The 20,003-nt window shown below is 37.7% G+C and overlaps 2 protein-coding genes across 3 annotated transcripts in view; both read right to left on the bottom strand.

Annotated features, from left to right (window-relative positions):
• On the bottom strand, positions 1 to 17,301 carry LOC146488672 (trypsin-2-like). 2 transcript variants are annotated; one of them, XM_085119232.1, is made up of 7 exons: positions 17,283 to 17,301; positions 8,465 to 8,556; positions 7,004 to 7,149; positions 6,520 to 6,543; positions 5,624 to 5,867; positions 4,546 to 4,766; positions 1 to 466 (listed from the first exon to the last, which is right to left on the bottom strand). In XM_085119232.1, the coding sequence occupies exons 3-7, from the start codon at positions 7,131 to 7,133 to the stop codon at positions 144 to 146; spliced, it is 942 nt and encodes a 313-aa protein (XP_084975358.1). In that variant the 5' UTR covers positions 7,134 to 7,149; positions 8,465 to 8,556; positions 17,283 to 17,301; the 3' UTR covers positions 1 to 143. The 2 variants fall into 2 exon arrangements, with proteins under 2 accessions (XP_084975358.1, XP_084975365.1); XM_085119239.1 differs by lacking the exon at positions 17,283 to 17,301 and adding an exon at positions 15,734 to 15,752.
• Positions 17,302 to 18,802: 1,501 nt separating this feature from the next.
• The window catches only part of LOC146488671 (uncharacterized protein KIAA1958 homolog), a 1,691-nt gene continuing 490 nt past the window's right edge, over positions 18,803 to 20,003 (bottom strand). Inside the window, exon 1 of the mRNA XM_085119214.1 lies at positions 18,803 to 20,003. This exon is cut by the window's right edge and continues 490 nt beyond it. Coding sequence (XP_084975340.1) covers positions 19,127 to 20,003 — 877 coding nt within the window. The 3' untranslated portion in view covers positions 18,803 to 19,126.

Genomic DNA, 20,003 nt, shown 5'->3' with positions numbered 1-20,003 from the left:
TTAGTTTTTCAATGCATTTTATTTCCCCTTCTTTAACAAGTTTACAGAGTTCCTTATTCGCATATATATGTCTAAACATGTTTTACGACCTTTGTCGTCTTAATGCTCCAGGGCATAATTAACAGGCTTACCGGCCTCTTTCTTTAATAATATCTTATTACAGCATCGATCCATGGCCTGAAGTAGCGGGTTTCTGCGTAGACACCATATTTCCCTGGGCGTGCACATCCGTATCCCCACGATACCACACCCTCAAGGAAGTACTTGCCGTTGGCTTGGCACACCATCGGACCGCCTGAATCCCCCGAGCAGGAGTCTTTACCGCCATTAGCATAGCCAGCGCAGATCATGGAGTCATCGATTGTCTCCCATGGATAGGCCTGTTGACAAGTGGATTGCGACACGATTGGGACAGAGACTTGCATCAAAACATCTGAGGTACCTTTAGGAAGGGTATGTCCAAATCCTCCAAAAAAAAAAGACAATCAATAAATAAATAAATACTGAAATAAATAAATTAATTAATTAATTAATTAATAATAATAGAGAGGAAACAAAAAACATTCCAAAAACAAGTGTTTAATGTTAAGGATTTTCAAATGTATATCTTTTTGTCTTTTTATTTTTCATACTTTCCATTTGGTACTGAATTATATTAACAATTACAATGGCAATATCAATGGCAATAACAGCCACAGGAGTCAAATAAGTTTAATTCCTCGTTGAATAAATATCTAATAAATAAATCACTTTATTTAAGTGTCACTGTATTAAGCGCAGAGCACTAATTAGGGACACTCTCCACATCGAATTGGAATTTGGAAATGTTGGTTTTTGAGGAAAAACCGGAGTACTCGGAGAAAAACCTCTCGGAGCTGAAGGACGAGAACCGAACCTGAGCCACATTGGTTGGAGGCGAGTGCTGCTTATCCTTGCGTTTTCCATTGTTTGTTTAGGCTTTTGTTTTTGAGCTTGTAAATCTTACTGTTCTTAAGCACTCTTATGCCTGTGCTTGTATGTCTTAGTGTTTGTATGGACTCTTTTGCTCGTGCCTGCATATCTTAACATTTGTATGGACTCTTGTGTTTGTGTTTGTAAATCTTACTGTTCGTAAGCACGCTTGTGCCTGTGCTTGTATGTCTTAGTGTTTGTATGGACTCTTGTGCTTGTGCTTGTATTTCTAAGTATTTGTATGGACTCTTGTGTTTGTCCTTGAGTTTCTTTTATAGTGTTTGTATGGACTCTTGTGTTTTTCCCTATATTTCTAAGTGTTTGTATGAACTCTTGTGTTTGTACTTGTGTTTATAAGTGTTTGTATGGACTCTTGTGCTTGTGCTTGTATTTCTAAGTATTTGTATGAACTCTTGTGTTTGTACTTGTGTTTCTAAGTGTTTGTATGGACTCTTGAGCTTGTGCTTGTATTTCTAAGTGTTTGTATGGACTCTTGTGCTTGTGCTTGTATTTCTAAGTATTTGTATGGACTCTTGTGTTTGTACTTGTGTTTCTAAGTATTTGTATGGACTTTTGTGCTTGTGCTTGTATTTCTAAGTGTTTGTATGGACTCTTGTGCTTGTGCTTGTATTTCTAAGTGTTTGTGTGGACTCTTGTGTTTGTGCTTGTATTTCTAAGTGTTTGTATGGACTCTTGTGTTTGTACTTGTATTTCTAAGTATTTGTATGGACTCTTGTGCTTGTGCTTGTATTTCTAAGTGTTTGTATGGACTCTTGTGTTTGTGCTTGTATTTCTAAGTATTTGTATGGACTCTTGTGCTTGTGCTTGTATTTCTAAGTGTTTGTATGGACTCTTGTGTTTGTGCTTGTATTTCTAAGTGTTTGTATGGACTCTTGTGCTTGTGCTTGTATTTCTAAGTGTTTGTATGGACTCTTGTGTTTGTCCTTGTATTTCTAAGTATTTGTATGGACTCTTGTGTTTGTGCTTGTATTTCTAAGTGTTTGTATGGACTCTTGTGTTTGTGCTTGTATTTCTAAGTGTTTGTATGGACTCTTGTGCTTGTGCTTGTATTTCTAAGTATTTGTATGAACTCTTGTGTTTGTACTTGTGTTTCTAAGTGTTTGTATGGACTCTTGTGCTTGTGCTTGTATTTCTAAGTGTTTGTATGGACTCTTGTGCTTGTGCTTGTATTTCTAAGTGTTTGTATGGACTCTTGTGTTTGTACTTGTATTTCTAAGTATTTGTATGGACTCTTGTGCTTGTGCTTGTATTTCTAAGTGTTTGTATGGACTCTTGTGTTTGTCCTTGTATTTCTAAGTGTTTGTATGAACTCTTGTGTTTGTACTTGTGTTTCTAAGTGTTTGTATGGACTCTTGTGCTTGTGCTTGTATTTCTAAGTGTTTGTATGGACTCTTGTGTTTGTACTTGTCTTTCTAAGTATTTGTATGGACTCTTGTGCTTGTGCTTGTATTTCTAAGTGTTTGTATGGACTCTTGTGTTTGTGCTTGTATTTCTAAGTATTTGTATGGACTCTTGTGCTTGTGCTTGTATTTCTAAGTGTTTGTATGGACTCTTGTGTTTGTGCTTGTATTTCTAAGTGTTTGTATGGACTCTTGTGCTTGTGCTTGTATTTCTAAGTGTTTGTATGGACTCTTGTGTTTGTACTTGTATTTCTAAGTATTTGTATGGACTCTTGTGTTTGTCCTTGTATTTCTAAGTGTTTGTATGGACTCTTGTGTTTGTGCTTGTATTTCTAAGTGTTTGTATGGACTCTATTGTTTGTGCTTGTATTTCTAAGTGTTTGTATGGACTCTTGTGTTTGCGCTTGTGTTTCTAAGTGTTTGTATGGACTCTTGTGTTTGCGCTTGTATTTCTAAGTGTTTGTATGGACTCTTGTGTTTGTACTTGTGTTTCTAAGTGTTTGTATGGACTCTTGTGTTTGTACTTGTGTTTCTTAGTATTTGTATGGACTCTTGTGTTTGCGCTTGTGTTTCTAAGTGTTTGTATGGACTCTTGTGTTTGTGCTTGTGTTTCTAAGTGTTTGTATGGACTCTTGTGTTTGTGCTTGTATTTCTAAGTATTTGTATGGACTCTTGTGTTTGTCCTTGTATTTCTAAGTATTTGTATGGACTCTTGTGTTTGTCCTTGTATTTCTAAGTATTTGTATGGACTCTTGTGTTTGTCCTTGGATTTTTATGTGTTTGTATAGACTCTTGTGTTTGTGCTTGTATTTCTTAGACACCTTTTAGGTGACGTCTTAAAGCTGTTGCTTTACTGATCTTCAAAAAATTGAATGTTCAAAGAAGTTGGGAAGAGCACTTTGTGTCCGGTTTCTAGGCGAAATAGGATTAATAAGGTATTAAAGCAAACACCACCCAACTTTCTGATCTTTCTCAAACTTACTTGAGACTTTTTTCTGTTTACTTTTCTGTGAAAAAATAATAGTTTGTCCTGGTAACTTTCATATTTATATACTATTTCTTGCACCATAAAGGAAAGAGGTTTCAGCGTACCGTATAACCCCCATGTTTCATTGTTATCACTGTAATACTTTGAAGTTATAAGTGGGGGAAGGGTCATAATTCCTTTCCCCACCCACCTCAGGCTCAGAAAAGAAATCCCAGGCTAAATAGCGCTACACAAATCGGATTTCGCTATACAATCTTTCATTTTTACTGCGCCTTTCAATAACATACGGACTCTGAACTTCAACCCCACCTGACAATTTGCGTGTTTTACTGCCGTCAATCCTAATTAGATCTAATTACGGCGACAATCGACTGACCACAAAAATACAGAAACCGACAAAGTAGATCAAAATCTGCCAATCACAGTGCACGAACATGACCTTTTGACCCCGTTGAACCAAACGGTTTTGTTTCTTAGAGGTCCACTGCAGTGATTGACGGCAGTGAAAAGCATAACGGTTGGTTGAATTTTGAACTTCAGAGTCCCCATTTTATTGAAAGGCGCAGTAATCGTGCCAGTTTATTAATCACTCAGGCGATAACATACCGAGTTATTCATCCCTTAGTAATATTTCCATTATAATAGGCCTTATCACGGTTTTCGACGCCATTTTGACGGGTAGGCAAATAGGCTTGAAATAACAGTGTTTGTATGGAAATTCGATGTCAAATAATTTTCATAAAACATCGCTTCTGAAAAATTCTTGAATTGGAAACTTTTGGCACTAGGAAAACGATTTTAAGAACAAAATTGGAGGGATGTAGCTGTGACAGAAAGCGTCCAGTCGTGTTTTGAACTGTCCATACATTTCCCTGTATTTTTCCCGCGAACTATTTTTAGTAACAGCTCACGGCTGGTTCGCTATACAGACAAATGTATGGAAAGTTCAAAACACGACTGAACGCTTTCTGTCACAGCTACATCCCTCCAATTTTGTTCTTAAAATCCTTTTCCTAGTGCCAAAAGTTTCCAATTCAAGAATTTTTCAGAAGCGATGTTTTATGAAAATTATTTGACATCGGATTTCCATACAAACACTGTTATTTCAAGCCTGTTTGCCTACCCGTCAAAATGGCGTCGAAAACCGTGATAAGGCCTATTGAATCACCTTTTCATCACTCCTACCTGTCACCCAGCAGTACGTGCCAACCGCCACACTCCCACTCGATCCAGGTAAACAAGCCAAGTTAACAGCGTCGTTGAGTTGAACAGACCTCTGCAATTTCAACATGGCGATGTCGTGTGTAGAACTTGCAGATGGATTGTAGTTGTAATGCGTAATTCCGCTTCTGGCATAAACGCTCTGCTCTGTTGAAGATTGTTGTGTTCTATCATGGACGCCAAGTCTGAAACAAGTAAAGTGTTACATAGTTAAGATTCCTCTGAACATACTCTTTTTTCTTGGGAGAACGGCATTTTGTTTTCTTTTCACAACACACACATACAGAGAAGGCGCTGAATCCACTTAAGCCAATCTTTTTGCAAGAAGACGTTAACCTCATTTCGTCTCTTTCTGGCATATTGGACGGGTTGTTGGAGGAATAGTTATCAAGCCAGAGAGTAGTGAGATCAGTTAGCTTAATATTTTGTTCGAGGAGGTCGCTCTGTCAAAGAGCCCACAATATTACCGCAGTGACGTTAGAAAGGATTGGAAAAATCAAACTTTTCGAGACGCGTGATTGTTTATTTGTAATCGGTGATTTGAAATGCAGTCTTTAAAGAGTTGCAGTTTAGCTTGCCAACAAAGACAGCTCGGGTGAGGGTTCAAGTGTGCCGTGCTGTTGTGTAACTGTTTCAAGAAGCATAAAAATTGGATAGAGCTCTAGATTCCCCGCGAAGGCAAAGCGTTAACCCAAATAACAAGCAAGTACTTTCAGCCGCAACTTAAGGATTTGCTTCCAAGATTGCAATTAACGTTCTGTAATATTTGTACGGAATGATGCACTAACTAAAGTCGATATCAATACCGCCGTCTCAAATCGCTCTCCTCCGCTTGGGGCATCCCTACCGAGAAGGAGGGATACGATGCGGTTGTATTTGCAGGCTACGAGATACCGATAATGGGGTTTTGATCTGCCAGAGAAACAGCGATACTATTACTTGCGATAAAACACAAACGACCATTTGAAATCACGAGAAGTGAGACGTACGGAGTAAGGCGTTGCATAGTACCATGGTACAGTATTAGATTTTTTTCTCTTACCTTACGAGAATGCGTTGGGCCCCTGTGAGACAGTGTGCTGCAGTGAGCACCCAATTAGGAGTAACCAAAGATCCTCCACACATGTACTGACCATCCGACGTGGTGATATCGAGGAGTGCTTGCCACGGCCAGGCTCCTTCGGGTGCCTCTTCTCCACCGACAATTTTTGTCGCGGGACTGTATGTACACTGGGATCGCGGTCGTGATCCATCAATGATAGCATTGCCATGGTTGCCATCATTTTCTAACAACAACCCCAAGAAGAAAAAAAAAAGAAAATAAGGACACAGGGGCACTCGCTGCGATATGTGAATTTCAGTAAAGATATTTTTGGATTTCGTTTAAAACCGAACTGATTGGCGCGTTATGGTAGCCTTGAACAATTGCCAATCAGAGCTCCAGTGTAGTTCACAGACACTACCGGACGAAGTAGATAAAAAAAAGTCTTGAAAATCGCCGAATCTCAAATATTAAACACTGACGACGGCCTCAAGATTTGAATCAAAGAGAAACTTCTTTCGCCATCTATTTCCATAATTTCCTGCTTTTATCATCGCAAAACTGGTGTTACTGAGATTTTGCAACGGAACCGCAAGAATTTTTGCAGCCGTGAGATTTTCCTAAATTCGCCAAATTTTTTCAGTTATGCGAAGTGACATTCACACGCCTTCGAAGTAAAGAAAACGAACCCAAACTCATCATTGGAAATGGATGTACTACAAATAGACCGAAGGGCTGAAATGAAATATATACGATTCACTAAAACACAGACGGAAAATTAAATCAGTGAAAACGTACGTACAGAAAAGAGGCGTTTGTTTTCTCAGGGGGTGGGGGTGGGGGGGGTAACAGGATGGTCAGTAAATCAATAAAATAGTACAAGAGGCTTAACTCACCTTCTGGTTGGGACAACTTCAAAACTACAAAAAATGGAAAAAAGTAATATAATCAATGTCAAGTATTTCATTGGACATTTCATCGTGTTTAACATTGACTGAAAACCAAAAACATTGTGCTGGTGTCTGCGTTTGGATTACTGTTTCTGAAATTTATCTTCTCTTATTATTTTACCTCAAAGGTCACCAGTTGGTGCGATCAAACTTGCGCTTCGATGAAAAATTGCTAAGAAAAGTTTGCCGTTTGGTTGACCAATTTTTTATATCAAATTTGACAAAAATAGTTCATTAAAGACAGCTGCAGAATTATTTCTATTTTTATCTCATTTATCAAGGATTTCATATAATAAGCGATCTGATTGCTTTTAAATTAATGGGAAAATCGATATAATAGTCACGAGCATTTAAATCAGGATACATGATGTTATGCTCAGAACTTACGGGAAACTGGCTAAGGGAAAAATTAAAAAAGAACTTAACTCACTTTTATGTGGTTTCCAAGTAGGTGGTGGTTGTGACAATTTCTCGATTTTTACTGCACGTGGTTCTTGTGACAATTTTCCGCCTATTGCCAAAGCAGATAGTGCAAGAACCATCACCAACTTGAGGGCCATCTTTTTCTCCGTAAGCCTGGTGGGAAGAAAAACGCGGAGTTATCGATCATAATTGTGAAAATTAACTCTTTTTTTAAGAAGTCGGTATTAATACTAATCCCACCTTGGGCAACAAATTGATTTCTTGAAAGAAAACGAGGAAAGAAAAACGTGGTGGTTGTGGCAAGTTTTCAATTGTTTTCCTACTGGTTATGCTATAACTCTAGGTGGTGGTTGTCGGTGACAATTTTCCGCCTATTGCAAATGCAGATAGTGCAAGAAACATCACCATTTTGAGAGCCATCTTTTACTCCATGAAGCTGGGATAGAAGAATTGTTAAAAAGATCACTATGATAACAACTATCACCACACTTTTTAGGTGCTCGATATTAAAATTAACCCCACCTTACGCTACATTTTGATGGCGTAAAACAAAATGAGGAAACAAAAATGTGCGCTGGATGGCACAGAAGTCAATCAATGATGACCCAGTATTTGCCGCTCATAAAAAGTGTCATTTATGCCCCTTTAGTATTCTCGCCCGAAATTTCCCTACTTTCATTTAATCACAAATCCGTTTCTTTTACAAATTGACTTACATTGGAGCCTCTGATATTTTCTTCACATGGTTAAATAAAGTAGAATTACTTCTACCTATCCTTCGTAGAAAAGTTACAGATACTTTAAATTGCCTCACCATAAGGGTGAAACAAATTGGAACGACTTCTCAGTTTTTGTCATCGGGAAAAGTAAGAAATGACCGGGAAACACATTTTTCCTTTACTCGCAACTGTAATAATGAGTCATGTATGATATTGGTTGGTTGGTTGGTTTCTTCATTGCTGTGTTGCTTCTCTAAGCAGGAGATGGCCCAGCATCGCATCTAAAGAGGAGTAGCAATACTCCTTGCTTCATGCTTTAGAAAATGGTTTGCGCTCTGGCCCCGTGGCAGCTTAGGTGACTTTAACTTTACCTACCAAATTGGCGTGTACATGAACGCAAATTTCCAACAGAACAAACAACCAATAATATCCTATTTAATATCCTGTTCTATCGTTTTAACGCGATACTGGATTAAACAAAAAGAAAAATGGCAACGAAGAACGCATCCTCAGTAGTTCTAAACTGTAGTAAATTGAATTGCAGCTTTAGTTATGTTTTCAATATGTTCATCAATTTTCGACCTTTTTCGGGCTGGTGTAAGGTCTATGTTATCACAACAGTGATTTCACCGGTCAGTAGGATTGAAAACTATATCTTATAGTAACACGTAGAGGATTTTCTACATGAAAACTTCAAATCGAGTAAAGATAAGTCATGGTAATTTTCATCGAAAGAAAGTTACACTCACCTCTGGTAAGGGTTACAAATGGTTTCAGTCCAAGGGAACAGCAAACGAACGATCTTGGCTTTGGCGATTCCAACACGTTTCCTCTGCAGTCTCTGCAAGAAGATGGTTCAAACCAAACATCGTCTCTATTTTATATTCTTTGGTATCCATGGGACTTCTTCTTAGCAGGGAAAAATTTTAATTACACTAATAAAAAAAGAGGAAAGTTCTGCTCTAAAAGTAGAAGAACACTGCTATTGCAAAAGAAAGTTTCCATAGTTACGCCATGATGCTTCTTGACTAATTGATCAGTGGGGGAAAGTTCAATTCTGCTAACAAAGGCAAATAAATTTGTCTCTGCGGGTCCATGAATGCCCAACGCGCACTTTCCTGCCAAACATAGTCAAAAGCAGGCATAAGTCTACCATGTTCTTCTAAGATCAAAATAACCATTCACCTTGATAACAGATCATTTTTTTTTTCATTACAGTAAAAGAAAGTTCTGCTCGGAAAACTCACGAATATTCTTGTTACCGTAAGCAAGAAAATCTTTTATACTGTTAAAAGTTGTTGTAGGGCAAATTTTAATACAGTAGCAGCACCAACCTCTGCAAGGCTTGATTAAACTAAAACATGTTCCGTGCTTTTAAATTGATCTCTCCATTTCCAGCGCGCACTTTCCTGCAAAACAAAGTCAAAAGCAGGCATAAGTCTACCATGTTCTTCTAAGATCAAGATAACCATTCTCCTTGATAACAGATAATTTTGTTTTCATTACAGTAAAAGAAAGTTCTGCTCGGAAAACTCACGAATATTCTTGTTATCGTAAGCAAGAAAATCTTTTACTGTTGAAAGTTATTGTAGTTTGACAAATCTAGGGCAAATTTTTATACAGTAGCAGCACCAACCTCTGCAAGGCTTGATCAAACTAAAACATGTTCCGTGTTTTTAAATTGATCTCTCCATTTCCAGCGCGCACTTTCCTGCCAAACATAGTCAAAAACAGGCATAAGTCTACCATGTTCTCCTAAGATCAATATAACCATTTTCCTTGATAACAAATCATTTTGTTTTCATTACAGTAAAAGAAAGTTCTGCTCGGAAAACTCACGAATATTCTTGTTACCGTAAGCCAAAAAAATTTTTATACTGTTGAAAGTTGTTGTAGCTTGACAAATCTAGGGCAAATTATTATACAGTAGCAGCACCAAATTCTGCAAGGCTTGATCAAACTAAAACATGTTCCGTGCTTTTAAATTGATCTCTCCATTTCCAGCGCGCACTTTCCTGCCAAACATAGTCAAAAGCAGGCATAAGTCTACCATGTTCTCCAAAGATCAAGATAACCATTCTCCTTGATAACAGATCATTTTTTTTCATTACAGTAAAAGAAAGTTCTGCTCGGAAAACTCACGAATATTCTTGTTATCGTAAGCAAGCAAATCTTTTATTATGGAAAGTGGTTGTAGTTTGACAATTTTTTTATACAGTAGCAGCACCAAATTCTGCAACGCTTCATCAAAACAAAACTTCTTCACGTGCTTGTTCTCTTAGTAACCAATAAAGTATTGTACACTTTAACAACATGAAAGTGAATATATGAAAATTCATACATTTGAACTGAGTAAAAGAAAGTTCTGCTCGGAAAACTCACGAATATTCTTGTTACCTTAAGAAAATATATTTTATTTTATTTATACATTTGAACTGCGGATGAGAGAATGAATAAGTGAATGCATATAACTGCGATGATTATTCATTTATTCTTTTTTTCTTCTGCAGTTCGCATGAATGCAGTTTTATATATTCACTTTCATCTCATCACCTCTACGGATATATTCGAATAAAAAAAAAATTGCCTTCTTCCAGCTAGCAGTTGGCTTGATAGCTCAGTTGTAGAGCACTGCACCAGTATCGCAGAGGGCATGGGTTCGAATCCCGTTCAAGCCTGAATTTTTTTCTTCTTTCTTTTCGCAACTGCTTAAGTTGCGTATATAATTGCGATGATCACTCAGTTGTTCATACGCAAAAAACAAATGCACGTGGAGTGATTTGATTGAACTAAAACCCATTTAGCTCTAGACAAATGGCGATTCCGTTAAACCGAACTTTCCTGAAGAAGAATGAACTACTGAAAACGTTTGATCGCGAATATATTCGTGAATTATCAATGTTTTCTAGTACATTCACGAATGAATTAGTTCTTTCATGCAGTTGATAATTGTAATGCAGCGATATGGAAATCCTTGTGGAACTTTCTTCAATTCAGTAGCAATGCATTCATAATACATTCATGAGCGAATTTATAAGTCCATTTATGCAGAGTTGCTATTGATAATTGTAATGTGCGTGTGTTCTTTGAGCAGAACTTTCTTTTACTCTGATGAAAACAAAAACATTTGTCATCACAGAAAATCATTCTCTGGATCTTACAATAAATGATCACAGGATAGTGTGTATGCTTCAAACAATCTTTGGGCAGATCACGAGGAAGGAATACATTAAAATTGAATCTCGAGAGATCACCCATTGGCGATTCCCTTGCAAAGCCGTACAGTCTGTCCTCCGTGGAATGAATTATTAAGTTCATCACGTGTGCCGACACGTTTGGTTATGTTGATCAAAATATGATGGCGGTTTTTGAGGAGAACTTTCTATAATTTGCTCTTGTCAAAATAAAGCGTCACTTATATACATTGATGCAGACTTGCTTTTGGTCATTCCAATATGTGCGTATTTTTCAAATAGAAATTTCCCTTATTTAATGAAAATAGAGTAGAAAACTGAACTCATCAAAGAGCAAGATTGCCTTAAACTAGTTTTGGACAAGGACTTTAAAAAGAAAAAATAGAATTGAGCCTGTAGAGATCATCGATTCCCTTTTATCCTGAATAACCCACACGTCGAAAACATCTGATGAATTATCAAAGGAATATCAATATAATTTGTATGCTTTGAATCTTGCTTATGCTAACAGCACTCAGTGTGTGGCTGTTTCTCCTATTTTACATTTCTGGCAAGAATAGAAAAACCGTTATAAATGAAGTGTGTTTTAAGAAAATATGAATTATATAATTTTGAAATATGGGGCACAAGTGACTTTTTTCTGACCTCATAAGATAAGCCACCAAGTCAATAAGTTTGCTATTTATACAGCCTCATGGCAGTCATAACCATACAACTCGCTACACAAAATACTAGTTAAATTTACTCTGAAAATAATCTGCCAAGCATTTGTGCTTTCCGACGCACAAATAGCGGACAATTGAAGCTAGACTATCTCTCTTCTGAAAGGCTTATGCTGCCCAAAGATTTATTGAAAAAATCTGCGCAATCGAAAACGTAAAGCAAACACAATCGGCGCCACTAGAAGCCGAAATTTATGCTGCTTTTAATATGAAATTAAATAAAAAATACTCAACCGACTGATGACGAATTTTCCCTTAATTTCCAAAAACCTTATTGTTACAGGTACCCCAGCTGTGAGCACTGAAGGTTCCGATTTGAGATGAAAAAATTCGTCAAGTCGAGTACTTCTAAACATTTGATTTTCAACTGCAAGGAAAACCAATATGAGAAACAATCATATCCTCAAGATATTAAGCTTGCTGTCACGATCTTGGCGGGTGGTTTGCCTCTCAGGGAAAACAATTCTCACTATGAACAACGTCTATTTTTCTTATAAATAATAATGCTTACACATTTCAGCATTGTACAATGCCCCTTTCGAGAAGCTTAATTCACGTAACCGTATATGGTGCGGGCATAAGTAGAAAAATTAAGAATGGTGTGTCAAGCAAAAAGAAAGGAGTATCAAGACTCGTTATCCCAAAAAAGAGTCAAACTTTCCATGACGAATGTGACAAACAGAGCTAGTGAACTTCAGTATATTATCAAATAGAAGGGTTTTCACTCCACTGAACGGCTTTATTTCTGTTCAAAAGGGAACCTACAATGATGAAAGGATTTTCTGTAGACGGATATCATATCCTATAATACTAGAAGCAATTTTGGACAATGAAGGGAAAAATACAAGATGAATCAGACGATTATGTTTGCCGTACATTTTGGTTGCTCGGGTCTTTCGAGAAGCTTAGGGTGGCAGTAGCTTGTCAGATGAGGGATAAACCGGGTTTTCTCTTTCGCTATTTGAGAGTCGGCTTACGCATAATGCATTTGCATGTCATATTGGAAGATAATTTGAGTAGGATTTTGTAGTGAGTTGTTTGATGGTCATGATTGTCCTGAAACGTGCAGATGTACTATCGCTATTTGTAGGTCGGCTTAACCTGCATCTTTTTATTTATTTATTTATTTTTTTTCGGGATGAGATGTAGTGAGGGAGGGTATGACCGCAGGTTAAAGTCGGCTAAGAAATGCATAAAGGCATAGCATTTTCAGAGTAAACGTAACTACTGTTTGTGTAGCGAATTGAAACTTGTGAATATAAAATTTGCTAGCTCTGAGGCTTGTTTAATGAAGTAAGGAAAAATAAGAGATTATGGGCATTTTTTTTTCTTCTAAAAATGAAGTTGAAAAAAAACCAACTCGTTTCAGAGGTAAGACGTATTTCGATGCGATCAACATGACGACGACTTATGCTTCATCAAGTCAAATTTTAGAAGTGGCTTCTACGAACTGATTGAGACGTTAAGCGCGGTCCTATCTCTCTCACAAAAAAAACATTCCTCGTCTGCCGTGCATTGCTTTTATCGCTGAGTGTAATATGCCTCCTTCATGTAAGAAACGTTTGCTTTTATACAAAGAAGTTTTATCCATAGATGCACCATGCTCGAAATGGGAACGTTCTCTTCGGGTTTGTTTCTAATGCGCACTCTCCTGTCAAAAATAGTCAAATACAAAGCACCCAGAAGTCTAATCTTAGATCGATATCACCGTTTTTCTTGACGACCTGTATTTCACTTTTATAATAATAAAAGAAAGTTCTGCTCAGAATGTTCACGCTCTTTCTTGCTTCCTTGAGCAAGGACATTTTGCTATGGAAAGTTGCTGGAGAAAGATATTTTAAGACAACTGCAGCACCCAATTCTCGAATCCTTAATCAAAATTAAAGCGTGTTTTCGCCTCTTCTTCTTACAGTAACTAATAAACAAGTGCAGTAATTATGTTTTGGAACTATAACGAGAAGCGCACGGGGCTGTATTTAACCTTACCTAAAACACTGAAAAAGTGGTCATCAAACGTTTAATTTTTAACAGAATCTTTATGCTTACAAAACACGAGCAATAATTTATGATTAATACCATTTATAACTGCTTGGTCGATCGTAAACAGCTGACGATAAATATAACGACAATTTGCAAAAAAATAAAAAATAAACCTACAGAGTTTCTTCCCATAAGACTCCAAGCCGCTTTCTCGGATAACAATAAACTATTGCAAAGCTTAGTTTACAAAGCCGCACATTGCAGCAATTTCCTTGGAAAGTTCACAAGCTGTTATAAAATATTGCGAAGGGCTCACCACCAAAGTTTCTATTGATAATTGCAATGTGCGGCTGATCTTCGAGTGTAACCTTCTGGTACTTTAGCTGATGAAAGTAGGAATCTGTTAGCGCTGAAAAGAATTCTGTGCATCATATGATGAGGCATGCAGTGGACAGAGTATCCAGAAGTAATCCATTGGTGGAGATTAACCCATTTACGTTTTTCTTGGAAAGCCGAACTGTCCCTCCACCGATGATTTCATCACAAAAGTCATGATGTGTGAGCTAGGAGACGTTTGCTTGTGTTGACAAAGAAATCTTGCCGGTTCTTGAGGAGAACTTTCTTTTGCTCTAGTGAGAATTCTGGAACATCTTAATACATATTCACTATTTTTATTGGTAATTGTAATACGTGGAAATTTTTCGAGTAGAACTTTCCCTCATTTTAATGAAAATAAAATACGTCTTTCTTTTTGAAAACTAAACTGACTGAAACAACAAAATTCTATTGACCAGAAGATTCTATTTAATTTGGAAGACAACTGCCTTAAACTATCTTTGGGTAGGGACTGTACAAAGGATGCAGAGATCATTCATTTGAAAAAGCCATTCTTCCTATACATCTCATGACTTAAATAAGGAAGATCAGTATAATATGTATACTTCAAAGCTTGCTTATGGTAATAGCTGAATGTGTGCGTGTTTTTCAAGCGGAATTTTCTTTTACTTTTAAGGTGGCCCAACCGATTAATTGGCACTTTAGTTACATTTTATAGTCGTGTTTTTTCGCAAGAAAATAACCGATTTCTTTGATTTTGGCATCATAAATGAAGCGCCTTTAAATTCAAAAGCAAATAGTCTTTTGGTGGATTAGAAACGTTTAAAATAGGGGCATATTTTAGGACCTTTTTTCTTACGAAGAAATGTCCATAACTTTGAGATCCCTTGGCTGATCATTTGCTTACTTCAACAAATAAGCCTCAGAGCTAACAAGTTTTATATCTGCAAGTTTAGTTTTCTTTCAGTCATGAGCATACAACTCGCTGTACAAAATGGTAATTAAATTTAGTCAGAAAATTATGTGCCAATGCATTTTATTAACCGACTTACAGATCGCGGGCGTGTGCAACAAGACCGTGCCTCATCTGAAAGGCTCATGTTATCCAAAGCTTTATTAAGAAAAAATGAGAAATTTACAACTTACGGCAAACACAATAAGCTTCCCCAGAGGCAGAATTTTGTTTGTATTTGTTCTTAAGTTTTATCTTTCGTGTAGCATAAAATCCCGCTTCTTGTAGCGGCGATTGTGTTTGCCGTACAGGCATCCGACTGCTCAGATTCTTCAAATAAAGCTTTGTGTAGCATAGACGTACCTCTCAGATAAGAGAGAGTCCTGCTATACGTTTCCGCTATTTGTGCGTTGGCTTCCACAAATGCATTGGGAAGAATTTTCAGAGTAAATTTAACTAGTTAGCGTTTTCTGTGGTGAGTTCAGTATGGTCATCTTGTCAAGAAATTTGAGAATGCAAAACTTGATATCTTTGAGGCTTATTTGAAGGGGTAAGGAAAAACAAAGTCATCAGATTTCAAAATTGTGGACAACAAATTGTTATTTACAACTCAAACATTGTACATTTATAACAAAAAATCTCGGTTGGTGAGTTGTATCAGGTCATCATTGCCAAGAAATTGAGAGTGCAAAACTCGATATCTTTGTAAGGCTTATTTGAAGGGGTAAGGAAAAACACAGTCATCGGCGGATTTCAAAATTGTGGACAACAAACTGTTATTTACAACTCAAACATTGTACATTTATAACGTAAAAACAGGAAAGACTCGGTTACCTCTTCCTTGCATAACTAACGTGACAGTTGATGGGCTCGTAGCGACTTTTTTTGGAAATTACTATTACAGAAGATGAAACCTTGGATGTTAGAGGAGCAGAAAGAAAAGTGTTTGCTTTCATCTGTCAAGGTTAAAGAAGGAACGGATAGGAAACAAAAAAGCCAAGATTCTATATTTGTCATTATCTGAGAAAAACTCCTGTTAGAGGTAAGACTTATTTTTATGCGATCAACATGACGGCGCCTCACGTGTTACCAAGTCAAATTTTGGGGAAATTCTCTTAAATGATTGAGACGATCGATAACAGCGGTTCTATCTTCCGTTTTTCGGATTTTCATCGTTTACCGTGCCGTGTTTTAGTGTGTTGCTGAACGTAATAAGCCAGTTAATAACTACCTTCTTTAATTAGAAAAGTCTGCAGCTATACAGAAGTTGGATCGTCCACAGATACACCATGCTCGAGGGGGCAGGTCAGTCTCTGCGGGTTTATTTCTAATGCACACTCTCCTGTCAAATATTGTCAAAATCAGGCACCCGTCAGTCTAATATGCTCCTCATAGGTCGATATCATCATTTTTCTTGATGATAGATATCTTGCTTTAATTAGAGAGCGAGAAAGTTCTGCTCGAAAAACACAAGCACATCTTTGTTTATACCTGAATTTTTTCTCGAAGTAAAATTTCTAAAAACAAACCCATAATGTTGAAATCCCACCACTAATATGCTCTTCTAAGGTCGATATCATCATTTTCCGATAACAGATATTTTGTTTTCATTAGAGTAAGTGAAAGTTCTGCTCGAGAAACACAAGCGCATTGTTGTTACCTGAATTTTTTCTCGAATTAAATATGTTTGAGATATTAGCATACTTCAACAACTTCATTTTTAAAAACAAAACCATAATGTTGAAATCCAACTACTGATTTTTACCCTACTTTATCAAATAAGCCTCACAGATATCAAGTTTACACATGCTAGTTTCACGACAATCACAACCATACAACTGGCTACCCAAAATGCTACTTCAATTTAATAAAAAGAAAATGCTATGCCAATGCATTTGTGCAAATTTATGTGCAAACAGCGGAAGAGCACAGCCTGACCATGTTTCATCTGAAAGGCTTATTCTACCCAAACCTTTTTTGAAAAACATTGAGGAATCGGAAGCATACGGCACACATAATTAGCGCTCCTAGAAGCAGAATTTTATGCCCCCATGTAAAATGAAATTTATTAAAAAAAATACCCATCTGACTTATCGTTCTTTTCCAAAAATTCCGGCATTACAGAATACGATATCTACGAAGCTCAAATAACGGAAGAGTAAAGCCGAACTATCCGGCCCTCATCTAACAAGCTAATGCCACGGAAAGCTTCTTAAAAGATCTGAGCAATCGGAAACGTATGGTAAACATAATCAGCATCTTATGTCGCTTGCAAAGTGAAATTAAATAACAGATACCCGTATGATTCATTGTGTTTTTGCCCCTTCTCTTCACAAAATTGTTTTTAGCATTACAGAATGCGATATCTACAGAAAATCCTTACCAGTTTTCAGCATTGTAGGCTCCCTTTTGCCACAGAAATAAAGCTGCTCAGTCGAGTACTAACTATCCATTTTTGGAAGAAAACCCTTGTGCTTGATAATATATTGAAGTTCGCCACTTTGTTGTCACATTCCTCGCGGAAGGTTTGCCTCTTAGGGTAACGTGTTAATATCTGTTTTCGCTGGACACACCGTAAATATTGCTCATTTACGGTTATTTTATATAGCCAAGTCTATATAAAAGCGGAGCTCGAAGCTAAACAATTCTTTTTTTCCTTTTTAATAGCGTTTATCTAAGTCTGCTTATCATATGAACGTAATGACCTTACAGAATTTTCTTATCCTTTCTGGAGGAGAGCAAGGTATTCTCTTACCTCTCCCCTCCCCCCCCCCCCCCCCCCACAAAAAATCCCCAGATCACGCGCGCAAAGTGATGGTAAAATTATGCAAATGTAAAAAAGAGAACTAGAAAAGATTGGGGAGAGGGAGAAGGAGGTTCCTTTGTTCTTCGAGTTTCCCGTTCCTGGGAAACGGAGAATACTGATTGGTCGATTACCTGTCAATTTGTCAAGTCGACACAGCAGACAACTTCCGGTCAACTGCTTTCGCAAAAAGTATGGACGTTCTTCGACGGGTTTGTGAGGAAAATCTTGGAGGGATAAGTTTGAAGACAATGTATTGAAAAATGTCCGTGATGGAAATGTGGAAGTGTTTTACGCGTCAGCGAAAAATGTTTTGAAGAAGCAGTTCTTGTCGATCATGCGAGATTCCGATGACGTTTGAGACTATAAAATAGTCGTAGATAGAAAAATTACGTTCGATTCTCTACGAATATTTGTCCCATGGGAACGATTACAGTGCGACTACTCCAACCGAGGCCACCCCGGAAAATTTTTCGCAAATTGACCAATAGAGTTCGAGGGATGAAACAATAGATTTCTCACAAAGTACAATTTGAAAACCTACCGTTTCAACGGTTAGAAAGTTTCAGTCTAATTCAAAATGTAGCTTTGCAGGAGTCAAGATGGAAAACTCTATGATAACGGTCGAAATTATCCCAAACTCTTGCGAGTAGAAGTTCTTGACTTAAACCACGATGGGATGTCACAGCGAGCAATTGCTAGAGAGCCCAAAACAAGCTGTTGCTTCATCCAGAATGTGTTAGCCGACTACGATCACACCGGTTCCTCGCTCTAGCATCTCCGAGATCCAGCAGAGAGAAGAATAATGAATCCTGAAGTAATCAGCTCTATTGAAACGGAGAAACTTATGAAACCCAGCGTATACGTAAGGGAACTGCAAGATCGTTTGTTACTCGACGGAGTAGTTCATCCCCTGGACCTGCCGTCGAAGTCTGCCATATCAAAGTGTATCAGGGAGGATCTCTACATGACAAAAAAGAAAATACAGCAAATACCATCAGAATCACAAAGGAGTGACAATAAGCAATTATTGGATGAGGTTGAGCATGATAGCGAGAATATCAAGGCCGAGGTTTGTGTTATCTGCCGAGGCGGATAACACAAACCGAGGCCTTGATAATTTCGCTATCATGCGAAAACCGAATCCAATAATTGTTTTATTATACAATTATAAATGTACAAGCGTTGAGACATTTCACAGAACAACAACAAAGTAAGCCACGCAATGACACGTTTCAGTGTAAACATCTTTATTAATGACAGCCGTGAATAACGTGTAAAGCGGAATTCAAAAGGTTTACATAAAGGATTTAAGCTTAAAACATCTGAAAACGTTTCAGGAAAAACTGAATCGAACTGAAACTTTTGAACAAAATTCTAAAGTTAAGTTGTACGGTCTTATGAAAAATGTTCCCGATTTGCGTTTAATGAATGTTGACATTACAGTTGAAGAAATTAAAATTTTTCGTTATCTCTGAATGAGAGTTCTGTACAATAAATTCCTCTTGAGAAAGGCTAATAACAGGAGATAACTGGTGCGGATTAATAGCCACTTCCTCACCTCTCACCTCGTACTCTGTCTTCAGGGTTTCCGACATTTTTCTCTTGGTTGAAATGTCAGTCCTGCTATAGCTCCGAATGCTGGATTCATTTCTGTGCCCGCTCACCGCCATGATATGCCTTGCTTCGAACCCGGCCTTGTCCAGGATTGTAACCGCCGTTGCCCTGATCGAGTGATTGGTGTAACACTTTGAAAGTTTGGCTTCTCGAGAGATCCTTTTCATTTTTTCACCGAGCAAACGCTCTCCGACAACCATGTTATCGTACCACACTTGATCAGATATGCCGGCGTTTTTCTTTGGCCGCTGAAACAAAAATTCGTTTGAGGGATTCAGGTGCTGTATGTACCGTTCAAATGAAGCCACAGGACAGTGTGGTCCTGGTTTCTCGAACATCACGCCTCCTTCAAATCCTTCATCATTTTCTCGTCGGTTCTTTGTGAGTTCATCTGTTGTTTTGCACACATATTTTGCACCTTTGCCATCCGTGCTGAATGAAAAATCAGCTTTTTTGAGTTCACGAAGATTTTGCCTTCCTCGGCGACAAAAGTACAACATAACCTCGAAAAAAACTTTGTTTTGAAGCGTTTCCGGGCTGTTTTGGTTAAAAACATCGCTTTCGTACAGCTTTTTAAGATCTTCTTCGCAGATCGGTGGCGTGTGTTCGACTTTGGCGAGCCCTTGTCGTTTTAGTTCAACGCACTTGGCGCCAAAAACTTTGTTTGCCTCGGCAAATGCTGGA

This window comes from Pavona decussata, unplaced genomic scaffold (assembly GCF_977016875.1).
Source record: "Pavona decussata unplaced genomic scaffold, jaPavDecu1.1 SCAFFOLD_9, whole genome shotgun sequence".
Taxonomy (NCBI): Eukaryota; Metazoa; Cnidaria; class Anthozoa; order Scleractinia; family Agariciidae; genus Pavona; species Pavona decussata.
Note: the sequence above shows the minus strand (reverse complement) of the source record. Positions and strands in the feature narration are given on the sequence as shown.

Bases quoted from the DNA above. Each gene is read 5' to 3' on its own strand.
- LOC146488672 (XM_085119232.1), bottom strand. From the start codon at position 7,133: ATGGCCCTCAAGTTGGTGATGGTTCTTGCACTATCTGCTTTGGCAATA. The intron at 6,544-7,003 runs GTGAGTTAAGTT...CATTTTTTGTAG, and splicing joins TACTTGGAAACCACATAAAA to TTTTGAAGTTGTCCCAACCA. The intron at 4,767-5,623 runs GTAAGAGAAAAA...TACTTGTTTCAG, and splicing joins GCCCAACGCATTCTCGTAAG to ACTTGGCGTCCATGATAGAA.